Below are 16756 nucleotides of genomic sequence, written 5' to 3'. Positions count from 1 at the left end.
GGCGTGTTCCGCGAGCTGTGCGTCCGAAGTGAGCGCCGCCGGAGCCGCGACAGGCCCGGGCGGGGAGCGGGCTGGGCGGCCGGTGCCGAACCGATGGCTGTGTGTTGGCCGTCCTGGACGGGCGGCGTTTGGGGAGGGCAGAGGGCGTGCGGGTCCGCTGCTCGTCCGGGCCCAGCGACGAGTGCTTGAGCGGGCTGGCAGGCGGCCGGAATGAGTCGGAAGGGGCTCAGGCCCGGCCGTTCGGAAGACAGACCGATCCTGGAGTGTTTGGACCTGCTCTTGGTGACTGGGCCATGTGTCCGCAGGTGTAGCGGGCGCAGTCGTAGGTCGATGATATTATCTTCTCACCGGATTGGTGCGGATAGGAATCCAACCCCGTGCAGTGTGTTGTCCGTCACCGCATTTTGCATTCGTGTATCGTAGCTTATCAACCCGAGGGGAGGTGGGCTTTATCTGCTGGTCTGTCAGTCAGTGGATAGTTACTTGAGTGCGCTTCGGTATACGTGTGATGACAGCGAACAGCTGTCTATCAAGCTTCGGGCGGTGCGTGTCGCTGGTACCCCAACGAAGATACTTTGCTGTTAGTGACGATATTATTAGTTGTCTTGTTGTCTCTGCAATCATGTGAGTAGGCGGTTTGCTTGTTCTGCTCAACTAGGACACATATGCGAGCCTTTATCAAACCCGGGACGTTTAAATTTGTCCCAAACGTCATCGAGGCAAATGCATTTCGCTGAGTGCGTCTCACCTTAAACGTACGCACCTTGGCTGCATACGGGCCTACGAGTTTGGTCAAGTTTGGAAGTCGCAGCATGAAGCTCAGTCTTACACGCCGCGTAATTTCGCGGACGAGTCGTGTAATGCCGCGAAATTTCGCGGACGAGTCGTGTAATGCCGCGAAATTTCACGGACGAGGCATGGAGACTGTGACAGAATACGGGTTCTTGCAGCCATTGCACTCGCTGGCCGGATGGCTGTCCGTACTTGCTTGTAGTCCTGTGGCAGCGCCCTATGTGTCGGTGTCACGGCGTGTCAGAACCGCGTGCAACGCACGAAGAGTTGACGTGTCCCAACTTTGACTTTGGTTCGCAGCCAAGTCTGGAATGTGTGCGTGGGGGGGGGGGGGGTATTCAGTTGTGGCCAGAAATCGTCATATCTGATGATTTGTATCCAGTATCCCATGATGGGCCTTGTGTAGGAGCTGGCTTCATACCTTGTGGACGACAGGTAAAGAGGAGAGCTTGGCACGGAGCGCCTTATACCCTGGGGAATAACTGAACTGAAAGTTTCGGGCTTGCTATCGCCATTGTCGCCCAAAAGATGTATTGAGTCGAGCACAGACACAATTAGTGCAAATTACTGTTTAAGAGAGGCTCCACGCACATATCCGACCCTCATCGCCCGGCTCTCTTCTGATCATTACATCAGAAGATGATCTTCCGTAAGCAGGAGTGGTTGCATGACTTGATGTGTGAAGTCGAAAGATGCTTACGACTTTAAAGCAACATACCCGATGTGAGCGTAACCCAAGAAGCGCGAGCATCATCTCTCAAGTTTTAACGCCCATTTGCGTTCCAGTTAAATATATTTGACTTGCACAGTTCGGAGGCGGAGTCGGAAACGTTCGAGAAACCTCATTTGGAGCTTCTAACTTATTTGCTACCCATTGCGTCGCGGAGATGTTCCATAATAGGGATGGCAATGCGCCTGTGCTGAAGGGGGGGTGTGGTGAGAGCGTGCCTGCACTGCTGGCTAAGCGAGGGTTTGCGTACTATAAGCTGAGATTGTACGTGTCTATCGCAATACATGTATATTTACGTCGAGATCAGTGTTTACATGAGTTGGACAAATGCGGATCACGTTCATTGTTGATGGCTATATGCGCGTGTGTGTAATACATCCACCAACGATTGTTTCAAACGAACATTTAACGCGGCTGCACAACTGCAAGCGCACCACAAACATTGCCGCGGCCGATGTATCTGCGAGTATGTTCAACATGCAAGGCCTGCATTCGTGATGCCATACAGTAAGCGCAGCATTCCCTTCAGTGTTGATAAGCGTTCATTTCGGGTTGTGTCTCCTCGCTCAGTCTTTTTGGGTGTGCACAGATGTACCTTTCCTAAAGATTTAGCCCGAACTTTTTGGATGGATTTCTGGGATCAGACCCCACCCTAAGCAAAACTCGTTGCGTGAGCCCTGACCCCCACCATCTGATGGTCAAATTACAGTTCAAGTGCATGATTTGGAGGCAAAAGTTTGAAGCGCTGCTATTCTCGGCTCGGTTCGTCCTGTTCTTTGACATCAGCTGACCTTTAACGCGGCTGCCGCCACCGGCCGCAGGCCGTCCCAGTCCAGGATTACTTGACAAAAGTCAGGGAATAACCGTTTTATTATTGGCTTTTTGAGATTTAGCTTGAGCCTATTTGAAGAGGTGGATCTTTGGAGCGAGAGTGCATTTCGCCAAGAAACGAGGTTCCCCACGGATTTGGTCCACTTTTTCTCAAAGTTTGGGGACTGGGGCCAAAGTTGGGCGAGTTGGAGCCCACCCAACTGAATAGGGAGTCTACACCCCGTCCTGAAACGCTAAAACCAGTCACCATTGAGTAATGGTCACCTTACGGGACAAGCAACAAGCCCATTTTCATTTCTTGGCTTTGCTTTAATGTGGGGACCTAACGAACGTTTCGGGACGTTACCCATGGGTGTCGATCTCTCAAAATTATTTGGGGAGGCAAAGTCGTGGAAGCAGCGGAAAGGGAACATATACGACAAAGCTGTCGAACTTTATCCACCTCATACGTGTGCGCAAGCAGGCACACAAGCACATGAATATATATATATATATATATATATATATATATATATATATATATATATATATATATATATATGTCAACATTCATGGCATGTTTTGAATGCTAAAATGTGCTTATCTACAGCAATCACATATGAAAGCCGCAGTTTGCATCAGCTTTTTATAAACACACCACTTTTGTGTACAGATGGGTGCAATCGCAAGGTCTTTTGCATGCTGAAATATGAAATATGCGCATAATACGTCATTGTGTACTTAGGTGAGTCCTTAACTACTTATCTATGTAGTTACAAGAATGAACCGTCCAAAATGTATGTGTCGATCGCAAATATTTTACGCGCACGTTCTCGAGCAATTGAATTTTAATCAGCAAACATAAAAATAATGTATTTCACTTAATGTAACACAAAGTACAAGTGCTCCTCCACGTATATTTTTAAAATAGCGATTCTTAACCATTCCGTGGATGCGCTTCTGCAAAATCGTTTATGTTTGGAACGACTTTTCCCCGTTCGTTTCAACGAGCACTGATTGCGGGCCCGCTGTATTCCTGAGGTGCACTGCTACAAGCTGCTGTGCCTCTGAACTCAAAGCGACCCTCCCGATCTAGCTGCAGTTCGAACGTATGTGGAACGAAACGCTGGCCATGTCATGCCATGCGCAATCCAGGTTGATTGCAACAGCGTCTACTGCTTGAGCTGGCTCTGCAATGATCATGAGGTCATTATGTTGTATGCATACTCGGTTCTCAATACAGCTTGAAACAGTGTCTCCTAGACGTACAACTGGCTCGCAATGCATGCTTGATGAAATGAACGGGGAAAGATTGTCCTTTTGTTTTATATTAACTAAAATGCATGAGAGAGAGAGAGAGAGAGAGAGAGAGAGAGAGAGAGAGAGAGAGAGAGAGAGAGAGAGAGAGAGAGAGAGAGAGAGAGAGAGGAGAGAGAGAGAGAGAGAGAGAGAGAGAGAGAGAGAGAGAGAGAGAGAGAGAGAGAGAGAGAGAGAGAGAGAGAGAGAGAGAGAGAGAGAGAGAGAGAGAGAGAGAGAGAGAGAGAGAGAGAGAGAGAGAGAGAGAGAGAGAGAGAGAGAGAGAGAGAGAGAGAGAGAGAGAGAGAGAGAGAGAGAGAGAGAGAGAGAGAGAGAGAGAGAGAGAGAGAGAGAGAGAGAGAGAGAGAGAGAGAGAGAGAGAGAGAGAGAGAGAGAGAGAGAGAGAGAGAGAGAGAGAGAGAGAGAGAGAGAGAGAGAGAGAGAGAGAGAGAGAGAGAGAGAGAGAGAGAGAGAGAGAGAGAGAGAGAGAGAGAGAGAGAGAGAGAGAGAGAGAGAGAGAGAGAGAGAGAGAGAGAGAGAGAGAGAGAGAGAGAGAGAGAGAGAGAGAGAGAGAGAGAGAGAGAGAGAGAGAGAGAGAGAGAGAGAGAGAGAGAGAGAGAGAGAGAGAGAGAGAGAGAGAGCAACTGCACCCCCTCAGTTTCAGAAAACAAGTGCGTTTATGTGAAGGTGATGAAAACTGTCAGGCTTTCATATGTTACTACTGCGGCTACGCACTTGAGCTGAAAAATTTATAGTAAGTGTATATACACACACACACACACACACACACACACATATATATATATATATATATATATATATATATATATATATATATATATATATACCAGAAACAGCCCTGACAAACCCGACAAGCTTCAATGCACCAAAGTGAAGTATTAATCAAAATGTCGAAGGCCGCAAAATTCGTTCCATACACTATATTAGTATGAAACGACACTCTGACGACGCCTGACAATACACTTACGTGATAGGGCGTCCCTGGGGCACATGCCACCCCAGCATGACGGGGCGTTAACTCAACAACTGACCGACAACACTGAAATTCTTCAGACGGGCAACGACAGAAGACGCCTTCAAATGAGGGAGAGCTTATTTATTAGCAAACTCTCCGCGGTTCTAAACAAATCAATTCTCGCACAACCCTTAAGTTATTAGGTGGTGGGCGGTATGCTGAAGCTGTGATTTTGTGGCAATATATACATATATATATATATATATATATATATATATATATATATATATATATATAATGCAAAGTCAGAAACCAGACCATAAGTGGACTTTATCCGAAAGGTTGTTCGTACCTGTCCACCTATGTTGCGACTTCCAAGACTCTGGCCCCCCAATTATTCTGAGAAATCGACAGCCATGAATTCAAACTTGCAGAATGTACTCTAAAAAAATGCTACAGCATACCCTCTACGACGGCGGAGCTCTGAAAATTTGACGAGCTCCGTCAGCCACAATTAATCGAAACAGACTTGGGTTGGGTCTTCTCAAAAGAATGCAAATCGGTACCAATGTCGTCAAGCTTCTACGCCCTCTTCATCGAGTATTCTCGTCAAACACGGTCAAAGGGTCCTTTGCGCCGATCGGGGACCTCTTGAGTCGGTATAGGCTTATATGTCGGTCAGGCATCATCTGTACCGCACAGTCCGTGCCGTGTCGGTATGGACCCACTTCCAAATCAGCTATAACGCCGGGGTCAGTAATTTACACCGGTCGGGAGCCTCGTATCTGTCTGGAACCCACAGCGCCTAACAGAGGGTCCTGTGGTTGCACGGGCCCCAAGCCGACCAGTGGAAGCATTCGATGAGGCCCGGGGAGGGGCCCAGGCGGCACATCGGAGCCAGCGATCAAAGGCCCAGTCGGAGGGCATAAGGACCCGAAGGACCGGCTGTAGGTCACATAAAGAAGGAGTCCGTAGGGAGAGGGACCTAAAATACCAGTCAGAGGCCCCCTCGCGCCGTTTCAGGAGCCCCTGAGACTGTGTGGGTGTCTAAGTCGGTCAGAGAGCACGACCTCCGAACAGTCGGCTCCATGCCCGCTTGAGCCCTTGAGACCCATTTTCTAAGCAGAACCGAGACCGGGGTCCGCGATTTGCAATATTCGGGGTCTCTTGCCGGGTAAGGGGCTCCTATGTCGGTTAGAGGCCACAGTGTCTAACAGGGGTCCTGTGTCGGCAAGTGGCCCCGAGGCGGAGCGATGATCGAGGGGGTGCGAAGTGGGGCCGAGTGGTCTTCCGATACCAAAGATCAAGGGCTCAATGGGATAGCTGAAGGGTCCGAAGGGCTGGCTGCAGGTCATATTAAAGACCCCCGCCCACAGGGTCGTGATCTCAAATGCCAGGGAGATGGTCTCTTGCACCGATAGGGTCCCTTGAGACAGCATTCCTCTATTTCGGCCAGAGATCACGAGCAACGAAAAGTCGGCTCCGTGCTGGCCTGAGGTGTGGGGGCCAATTTCCGAAGCAGGGACAAGGCCAGGTCGCGATTTACATCGGTCGGACTCCTGTATGGTTCAGGAGCCAACAGCGCCTAGCAGTGCCTAACAGTGTCATGCTGTGTCAACAAGGGACCTCGAATCGGTCAGGGGAAGATTTTTCAACAGGGACGGGGACGGGAGCCCGAATAAGAGAGGGTATTTGGCGTTGGTCGGGGCCCTCTGACAATTGAAGGAGACATGAGAACTTATGATGTTTGTTCAAAATGAGGCAACAAAAGAGTCCTGTGCCAGTCAGGGCCCCAGTACCTAACGGTGGGCCCTCCAACCCTATTGTGGTGACGGAGTCCTCCGACACAGGACCCCTGTTAGACACTGTGGCCTCTAACCTCAAGCCCTCCCCCCGGTGCTCGCGCTTCCCACCTAAGTGAGGGGCTGCCGGCACCATATAGCCCCCGCAGCAAGTGCGTCATAAAGCCCCAATGGCACGCCCGTGATGTCGGGGAACAAGGATAGCGATGGATTGGGATGCAGCTTTCGTCAAGGCTCCGGCTGCGCCCCTGGCATAACGTATGGAATATGGTATCTTGGCGCATTTTACGCCCACATTCCATTCTTTTGGTCAGTGTTTGAGGTACAGTAGAAAAGAAAAACTTAAGGGGTGAACGTGGTGCATACACGACGGTCCCTGCGCAGTTCTGTCAGAATTCGTGTGCGGCCTGTTCCTACACACCTCTACGCTGTCTAGCAGTTGTTTATGTGTACAATTGTTTAGTATCAGACCACGAACTTCCATTCACAACTGTCTTTGTGGGAGCGGGAAGGGATTTAAGCAACTGAAGATGGCCGCTTTTCAGTTGCAGGTAATTAGGCATTGATAAGGTCCCATGTTTCCTGTGGAGCTGCTGGACTCCGTCACCACGGTTCGCTAACCCAAGTTATCGCTAACTGGTAAACAAACAAATGATAACAACATATACCTATAATGGTGTCACTGATGCAACAATATCAGCGCATGTGTACTTTTGGTTTTGATGCCCCAAGCTTGATGTATGGTTGAGGCTGCTATCAATTTCTGCACTTGGGTGAGTCAGTGTCTTAAACATGATACTACCATAGTCACAATCTGGAGCAATAGTATGTACAAGTTTGATTTTGCATAACTTGTTTTCACATTCAGGATGATTTAGCTTGAAGCATGGATTACAGGAGATAAATTGTTTGCTGACTGGAGAGGAGGTCTGTGGGCATGACGAAAAATGCCTCAAATTGCACCATGGTTATTTTTCAACAGGAATGTGCCTGCAGCCTCCAAAAGATTTTTAGATATGTTCCCAAAATCTCATAAGTATGGAAGCCCTTGGAATCTGGGATCTACCTTTAAGATCCAGGCATATGTCAGGCTCCCAAACAGTCCCATTCACAATCCATCATGCTGTTGATCATTTATGTGAGACTCGTCAGTTGAAGTTTTTCTTAGGAGAGGTCCTGCAACATGTCCTTAAATGGCAAGCATTAGGTTGAGCCATGAGACTTCAAGCTATAGTAAATGGCATAGGTGCATGAAAGTCCAGGATAATAATGCATCTTGAGAATGGCATAATTTTAATGGTGGACATAAGCAGATGCACCACTGCCTTTCATGCTTATCAACTAACTGCTAGGGCCAGGATATGCTTTCTGTGTGCCCCTAGCTGGCTCATAAGCTGTCAAGTGGCACACAATTGAAAGTTGTTGGTTGTGCGGTATGCACAGTTACCTACTTGTTTTGGTAGATGCTCACTTGTAATTGTGAATGTGGACCCATAGCAGCAGTCATAAAACAAATGCAACCAATATTTAGTATCTGGCAAGTAGAAACCATAACCACTTTTTAAACTCTAAGCAAAACTAAAGTAAGAGATAGTAGCTACCAACTGGCATTAGAAATGAGGTAGCTGCTCAAATTTGGAATTTATTGTATGAATGCTGGCCCAGCCATCCAAGCTACCTATAATCACTTATGGACATTATTTTGAATGCTTTAGATTTATTTTTAATTTGATAACTAACTTCTGAATGTTTTTATGTTACCAGGGGTTTTCTCAGTGGTGCTGCCAGAGCCTTGGCAGGGGGAGGGGGCACAAGGTTCTCAATAGGGCTCCTGGTGGTAAAAGTCCCCCCTGGCAAAAAATCTTTGGATATGGCCACCTGGTAATCAGGGGCAGGTTTTTATCTTTAACTCATTTTTACATTCTATATTTGGAACAGAAGCCAGAAGCTACCATAACAGTTCAGTCTTCTATAAACATTTTTAACAAAGGTTATCCTCACATACATGGTGCTCACCTCTTTGTGTTGCTTGCAGTGGCCAGTGCTGTTCAGTTTTACCAAGGCTGCAACTCCGACCATTGCTGTTGGCCAAGATTGTGAGCTTGCAGGTTCAAACTTTTTGATGCAATGTGTTTCACTATCTGATTTTGGAAAAGAATTAATCTTTGCAAGCAAAGATAGATCAGCCTTTTTCATTTTTGGACTCATTTTAACCCACTCTGTTCAATATTGATGAGGACCCTAATGTTTCCTGAGGGCAAGGGAATGTTGAGTAGAATGCTAGAGGGCACAGTATCATTCCCAGGGGAAGGCTTAAGAGCCATTTCATTCCAGCACAGAGTGTCTTCTAGCTATCATTCTGGCGACACGAGGGTGGGGTCACTGGTCGATCTGGATGGCCTTAGAGGGAAACATCATATCACATTACCCGCCCCCCCCCCTCCGCCCCCTCCTGTTGCGGAACGCCTTCCGACCAGTGCAACTGGCTCGGGATCAACGCAGGAACCCTTATGAACGCAACAAGAGCCCTGATCACCACGGTTGGTCCAATAATTGGCACACAGACCCCAGTTCAGCCTAATGGCTCCTTGGCTGGAATTGGGTTGGAGGGTCCACTGTTCGGTACTGGGAGTCCGGACTGAGACTAGGACACTTGATTGCCTGATTGTCAAGTCTTATCATAAGTTCTCATGCTTTTTTCATCGCCAGAGGGCCCCGACCAGCGCAAGAGGGCCTGTGGTATTCAGGGTCCTGTCCCCTTTCATGTAAAGCAGATATTCTCCCGGCCGACTCGAGGCCCATTCTTGACACAGGACATCCTGTTGGGTATTGTGAACTCCCGATCGACGCAGAAGCTCGGAATTTTTGCAGGGCCTCCGACCAATGCAACTCGCGGGCCCGGCCTTGTTTCTGCTTTGCAAATGGGCCCCCCAAGGCTCAGACCGACATGGAGCTGACTTTTCGGCGTTGGTGATCTCTGGGCGAAACAGAGAAATGCTGTGTCTCAGGAGTCTCTAATTGGTGCAAGAGACTCTGTTACTGGTATCTAAGATCAAGGTTCTATGGGGGGGGGGGGGGGATCCTTAATGTGATCTGCAGCCAGCCCTTTGGGTCCTTTACCCTTTCCATAGAGGTCCCTGATCTTTTGTCTCATGAGACCTTTCGGACCCTTCTTCGGGCCCCCTCAAACACGGCCCCTGGCCAGCTCAAGGCTACTTGCCAACACAGAACTCCCTGTTAGGCACGATAGGCCCCTGACCAACACAGGCCGTTAAATAGCCATGACACAGGCGTCCCTAATTGTGTCAGGGACCCAGAGCATTGCAAATCACGCTCCCCCGCCCTGCTTCTGATTGGAAAATGGGCTCTCAGTGTTCAGACCAACACGGAGCTTACTGCTCGGTGTTGGTTGTCTCTGGCAGACGTTAAGGCTTTTATCAACGCAGGGGCCCCCCAATCGGCGTGAAGGGCCCTCTCGTTGGGATTACAGTGCCCTGCCCTGTGGGTCGGGTCTGTGAATGTGACCCACGAATCGGCGACCGGCCGGCCCCGACCGTGATCGTCGGTCCCGGTGGATCTTGCGAGCTCTCTTCGGGCCTCCACGAACACTGCTTCTGGCCGACTCGGGGTCTCTTGCCAACGCAGTGCCCCCTTTTAGACACTGTGAGCCCCTAACAGACGCGGGTGACCCCGGCCAATATAAATTGCGGTTCTCGACTTTGTCAGCTGCGTGAGAAATGGGTCCTCAAGCCCATTTCGACTCGGAGCCGGCTGTGCGGTACTGGCGGTATCTGACTGATATATAGGCCCGTATCGACTTGGGGGTCCCCCAGTTGGCGCAGAGGGCCCTCAGGTTGGCATTGGAGTGCCCTGCCCTGAGGGCCGGGTCCGTGGATGCGACCTCTGACCGGCTTTTCGGGGGATTCGGGCCTCAAATCGGGCCCTTAGTCGCCCGTCATGAGGTTCGGGCCCCTTGGAGCTGAGGGGGGGGGGGGGGACACGTGTTCCCTTTGCCTCTACTGCCTGCGCCACTTGATTGCCTTTTATTTCTCATTGGTGGTCTGTGGTGAGGTGTATATTTGGCTGAAACCATCACATTCACATGTGATATGTCCTTATCCAAAACGGAATTATGTGAGTGAAATCGCCTCGGTGCTTATCCCACGCTCGTCACCCTCAAACGCCAGCAGCGTCCCCAGACACGTGACGTCTTCGACGACACCGGTCACCACCCGTGCAACGGCAGGGGGCCGGCCAGCCCGTGGACGCTCAGTTCGCAGGAATTTGTCTTAGTCAGTGATTCTGCATGCATGAGAGGTGAAGTGGAGAGATGTTGTGGTTGTCCTTGCCTGGAACTAGCGCGGTGCCAGCCTGACCCGAACGGTGACTCGACACACGGCACGTTCTGTGTTTGTAGAGAGCGGTCTGGTCTGCTGCGCCCGTCATCTGCTGGGCTGGTGTGTTCGCTGTTGCCATGCGAGCGCGCTGACGCAACGGCGGTGGCTTTGTAGGCGGACGTTCGCGACGATGAGGAGCAGCAGCTCAAGTTCCAGGAGTGTCTGGATCTGCTGCTGGCCGCCGGGTACTTCCGGGCCCGCATCCGCGGCCTCAGCGCCTTCGACAAGCTCGTAGGCGGCATGGTCTGGTGCATCGAGATGTGCAGCATGGACGTGAACGTCGACCTCTTCTACAAGGACGAGCTCAGCATCGGCCAGAAAATGTGAGCAGCTGCGAGAGGGCACAGTGGAGGGGTATCGCCTCAGGGCGACGGATGTGAAGCGGCGTTAGCGGCCACTTGGCGTAGCGTACTGTCAAATACGAGACGACAAATGATGGCATGTCACGTTTGGTGGCGTGGTGACATGCCAAGCGTGCGATATTTGCCAACAGCGCAGTCTGGATAGGGTGCGGTGTCTGGAACCCTGTCTCGTTACGTGCCCCTTGGGGATGTGACTGTCCCTGTGTCCGCCCCCGCCGCTCTGACCCGCCTCCGCCGCTCTGACCCGCCGCCGCCGCTCTGACCCGTCGCCCCCGCTCTGATCCGCCGTCCCCGCTCTGATCCGCCGCCGCCGCCCTGACCCGCCGCCCCCGCTCTGACCCGCCCCCGCTCTGACCCGCCGCCGCCGCTGGCAGTGGCGTGACGGAGCGGATCATCGAGGTGCTGCCGCAGATGGCGTGCCCGCACCGGGTGGAGCCGCACCAGATCCAGGGCCTCGACTGTGTCCATATCTTCCCCGTCATACAGGTGAGACCGGCACCACCGGCTCGCCGCCCTCCTGCAGGTGGGCGGGACCGACTGTCCTGCGGCCGAATGGCGTCAGCTCGTGGGAAGACTGTTTGCAGTATAGACAGATCCTGGACTCATGTCTCAAGTAGGCATTTCACTCTAGCTGTACCCTCCTAATGAACACGTAAGATTTCGAAAACCATATGATCTTTCCCAACGTATATGTAAATGCACGCCAAGGTACATTGCAACCTTTTTTGCGGATGTATGTGTATGACACATGCGGGCGTAAGACCATTATCGTCGGCACCTATTCCGCACGGCCTTTTGCCATGTTCCTCCGGCGATCTATGCTGGCGGTAATATTGAACCATTGTCTCCTGCACCAACATTTACCACTGTCTTCCCCTCTATAGATTATTTTCCGAGCGATGCTCTGGCAGGCGGTTTCTGTACCGAATTTCGCCTGGTGCTCCTACATGTGTATCCTCTGTTCCGCTGTAATCGTCCACTTACCTGCGGTGATTCGAATGCATGCGCGACGCCCACCATCTGGTGTCATGCTGCCGTCGCGCGCGTCGCCGCTGAGGTGCCGAGGGTGCTCTCAGCGGGCTGACGCCGACCCTGTCCCGGCGGCAGTGGTTGGTGAAGAAGGCGCTGGAGAACCAGGCGGAGACGGTGGCGTACACGGTGGGCTACGGCGAGTTCCTCTTCCTCGAGTGGCATCCGGAGCTGGCGTCACCGCGGCCACCGCCCGACCGGTGCCTGCTGCGACAGGCAGAGGTGAGACAATGAGGAGGGCCTTTCATCCCCCCCCCCCCCCCCCGCCCCGCCGCCGGTCGCTGCTGGGCGGGAACAGTACGGCTCCCCAGACGGAAGATGAGGCAGCCTCAGGCGGGGCAGGGTTTCTGGAGATGAAGGGGCCAAGACCGCAAGGGTAGCCGCGGGGCAGCGGTGGCAGCGGTCCGTAGGGTGGCGTGACACGCGACAGACAGGTCAGAGCCTTTTTGTGAGGTGTCCGAAACAAGATAAAGTCCAGGCTCCGAAAGAGATGCATGGTGCAGCAACAGTCTTCATTTGTGCATTCGCTTGTTACTCGGTCGTGTTTATCATGAACAAGATGGTACCTTAGTGGCAGAGGGGTGTACGTGGTACAATGTGGCTGATAGAAAGTCTCAGTATTGTTTTCCCGGTCGGGATCCTGACGGCCGCCTGTGTTCAGGAGCGGTTCCGTCGCGTTGAGCGGCCGGTAGCACCAAAGAGCTCCGATGCGGAGTCCGCGGCACCACCTGAGCCGGCGGAGCCCTCCCTGCAGGTGAGGCCAGCGACGTGGAGTTCTACAGCTGGCCCAGGACGGGAGTCGGACACGCAGTTAAAGACGTGAGGTGCGATCTGGTCAATGGGTGGCCTCGCAGATGGCAGTGGCCCGATGCAATTTCACACGGCGCCCACTGGCTGCAGATGTCGGGCTTTGGTAAAGTTTGCTTTATTTGATGCCACGTCTCTTCGGTTGCACTCTAACTCCCAATGTTCAGGTCCCGCCACAGCAAACATGGTGAATCGAGTTTGTTGATGCTTAGAACAGTTGTTTCTCCATCGATGTGTACGCTTTAAGAGAACCAAACAACTGGACCACTCCTCGTTGCTGGCCGGGCTGCGGCGTGCTGAGCGCCGCCGTGACCTCTGTGTGACGTGGCCGCCCCGTCACGCCTCGCCGCTGACCCGTGACCCCGCCCCGGTGCGTTCCAGCCGGGGGCCGAGGCCGTGGCGGCCATGCTCGGCGTGGGCGAGATCGCGCAGGCCGCCAAGGCGTACGAGCAGCAGACGAGACAGCTGCAGGTGCGAAAATAAACCGGCGTTGGGGCTGTTGACCGCGGCCGGTAATCAACGTGTGTTTTTGGCATTCGGACCGGGTGCTACCGCCGCCGAGCTGTGGGGTCTGACTGTATAACAACGGATCCGGACGTGGTAACACCGATGATGAGTGTCGCAGCTATGCACTAGTCTATGTAAGACCGGTTCGCGAAGTGAAAACACCGTGTATCAGCAGACGCGTGATAAATACCGCAGCCAGGAGACGGCTCGTACCGCGGTAAGGCTGGATCCGCCTGTGACAATGACGGAGCTGCCGCGGCCGCGCTTGGTCTGGCCGTGGCAGCACCGCCGCCGGGGTCAGGTCGTGCCGGGACAACGTGGCGTCTCGCCGGCGTCAGTGCGGTGTCTGACAACGCCAGCGGTCTGGGAGTTACAGCGATGACGCTCGCTCGAACCGCGCCCCCGGGCCGCCGCGCCGCAGCGAGCCGTGACCGCCGCCGCCGCCGCCGGCAGGAGTCGGGCCTGGACGCGGACCAGCACGGCCGGCTGCTGGCGGCGCTGGCCGAGCGGCTGGCCGACACCGAGCGGCGCATGACGGCCGTGTCGGAGCGCTTCGGCCGGCTGCAGCAGCGCCAGCAGCAGCTGCGGGCCGAGCGCGACGCGCTGGAGGCGGAGCGCGCCCAGCTGGACGCGGACGAGGCGGAGGTCACCGACGGTCTGTCGCCCGCCGCCCTGGCGTGAGTACTGCCGGCAGAGCTTCCACAGGGCTGGCGGCGTGCACGTCCGCTTTGTTGCTGCTTTGGTGTGGTGGGGCGTTTTCATCATTTGGGTCGTTTTCTGGTCGTTTGGTTTGTTATAGGAGTTGCGGCGTTGCAACTGTACGTAATCTGTCAAAAATTGTTAAGATGTATTGTTTGTAATACCATGTTTTGTGTAGCATTCATTTGACATAATCACTACCTTTTGAATTATTACTGGTAGGTGCTTCCGTATCATGCTTGAAATTGTCTCCGTATGTGGTAAACCCCTTACAACGCGTGCTTTCAGCACGCTAGAGGCAATCTTGACATCTTTTCAAGAGGCGGACGCGATATTGTCCGAAGATCAAGCATTCAAGGAAGAGTGCAAAGCTGAATACACCAAGCTTCAAGATGAGATCAGGTGAGCCCGCAAGAGCCTCATGGTAACAGCATCATTTGACAGTACCGCTGCGTTGTGATGGAGTCCAGAGTGGCCCAGTACACTTACCGTGCCTGGGTTTGTTAATAGACACATTGTGGAGCACTGCCTGTGTGGACGGCATGAACGCCATCTGTACTCGGCCGCTGGCGAGCCGCTGACCGTGACCGAGACGTTTGGCCTGGCGTCCGCAGCCGGCTGCAGGCGCAGGCCGCTCCAGCCGACGACGACCCCCAGACGGAGCACGAGCTGGCGCGGCGGACGGCCGCCGTCGACCGGCTCCGGGCAGAGGTCAGCGGCCACGACCCCGCCGGCTCACCCCGGCGCCGGGGGGCTGACCCATGTCGCCGGCGGCTCAGCGAGTCTCGCCGACCCGTGTTGTGGGGCTGAACACCACGCTCCGTCATGGGGTCTGTATTGCATATGGGTTGGACCAGCTATGGTTGTGTAACAGCGCATTATTGTTTTATTTCATTACTTATCTGGGCTCCAAGAGCTGGGCGCCGGCGGTGTGCGCTAATCACGCCTTGTTTCATGCGTGCAGCCGTGTGTGCATGCGGTCAAATCCAGTAGTTCGACCTGTTTAGGGCTTAGGACCGATCTCCTCGCTGCTGCACACAATGGTTCGAGTGGATTGACCGCGGCGGCGACGGTCGCGGCGTCCCTGCGCATCGACCAATCAGCTGACATCAGTCGTCCGCCAGGTGGCCTCGGCCAGCCGGCAGGTGGCGCTGCTGGAGCGGCAGCTGGACGACGTGCCGTCCCGGGCCGAGATCGGCCAGTACCAGAAGCGTTTCGTCGAGCTCTACAACCAGGGTGAGAGTCCCCTCCCCTGCTGACACGGTCGACGGCGCCGGATGGGGACGGCTGACGGGGCTGACTGGGGCGACTCTCCGGTCTTGCGGCACGAAGTGCGGGGACGTGGACCTGTTTCCACTCCGGGCGCACCCTCATAGTGATATTTCTCTCTGCTGGCTTTGGTCTGGTGTCGAGAGCCGATTCGCATTTTCTTTCGCTGGTCTCAGCCCCCTGTGTCCAGCACCCCGCCTCGTCCAGGCTCGTTCTGCCCTTACTCTTCTTCACGCCCACACCTCCAGTGTCGTCCACGCACAAGGAGGCGAAGGAGTACTACGCCACCAACAACCTGCTCTCGGACACCCTGCGCTACCTGGAGAAGGAGCTGGCTCTGCTGAACTCCGTTGCGGAGAGTTACCAGGCGGCCAGCGGCTCGGCGGCCGGCCGCACCGAGTTCCTGCAGCAGCTCGACAGCATCGTGCTGAACATCAACAACAACAAGAAGAAGGTGACCGCGGGAGCATCGGATCCACGGCAGCCCTTCATTTAGAGTTTCGAAAACGCATGGTCACTTTCTTTGGATTCGGAAAGCTTTGGTATCCATCGAAACACCGTTAAAAAATGAAAAATTCCATAGACGGTGGCACATTTTTCCACCCTCAGTCAACCACGCTGCCATATGCCAGGATGTCGGTGGTCAATCACTCATCGTGCAGCCAGACTTGATTACAGGATAACTTTCCCGACGATCAGGGAGGTCCGACCCACGTGCCATGGCTTTGCTCTCCAGTCGAACAGCCCAGCAGACAGAAACAACGCTTTGTCTCGACTGGCATTCATAGCGTGTGCACGCTGATTGGCGTGAGCTTAGCGTGACGGTCCGTATTAGTGTGCGCGGCGTGAGCTGTTGCCGTACACTGCACCCTGCAGAGCGGGCGCGCCCGACCGGAGCTCCGACGCCCGCACTGTCTTGCAGGTGCTGGCCAAGAAGCAGACGGAGAAGCGAGCTGTGGACGTGCTGACCGAGCAGCTGGACGGCTTGCGGGCGCTGGCGCGCAACTACCACGCGGCGCTCAAGCAGTTCCGCAGCGAGTGTGCCGCCAACGAGGCGCTGACGGCCGCCGAGCGGCGGTAGGAGGACGGAGCGGCGCCGTACTCCCGACTCCGGATTCCGGACTCCCGACTCCCGACTCTGGACTCCGGACGGGGTGGCGGCGGTGACGCGGGGCTCCGGGCCTGCAGTCAGGCGGGGCTAGCGCCCGCTGCCGCTGGGACACGGCCCGTCCGGCAGCGGCCGGACCACGGCCGGCGGCTGGCCTCGGCTCCGGTCCGCG

The 16756-nt window shown here is 54.0% G+C and overlaps 1 protein-coding gene across 1 annotated transcript; it reads left to right on the top strand.

Moving 5' to 3' along the window:
* Positions 1 to 6807: 6807 nt before the first annotated feature.
* Positions 6808 to 16721, top strand: fidipidine (coiled-coil domain-containing protein 93). The gene is made up of 13 exons (XM_037214273.1): positions 6808 to 6957; positions 10918 to 11126; positions 11540 to 11651; positions 12273 to 12416; positions 12856 to 12948; positions 13383 to 13472; positions 13962 to 14003; positions 14148 to 14185; positions 14496 to 14609; positions 14822 to 14918; positions 15332 to 15443; positions 15725 to 15930; positions 16399 to 16721. Exons 1-13 carry the CDS (start codon positions 6937 to 6939, stop codon positions 16555 to 16557), a joined length of 1437 nt encoding a protein of 478 aa, XP_037070168.1. The 5' UTR covers positions 6808 to 6936; the 3' UTR covers positions 16558 to 16721.
* Positions 16722 to 16756: the final 35 nt, after the last annotated feature.

The sequence above is a fragment of the Pollicipes pollicipes genome, unplaced genomic scaffold (genome assembly GCF_011947565.3).
Source record: "Pollicipes pollicipes isolate AB1234 unplaced genomic scaffold, Ppol_2.1 Scaffold_3447;HRSCAF=4054_pilon_pilon_pilon, whole genome shotgun sequence".
NCBI classification, from domain to species: domain Eukaryota; kingdom Metazoa; phylum Arthropoda; class Thecostraca; order Pollicipedomorpha; family Pollicipedidae; genus Pollicipes; species Pollicipes pollicipes.
Note: the sequence above shows the minus strand (reverse complement) of the source record. Positions and strands in the feature narration are given on the sequence as shown.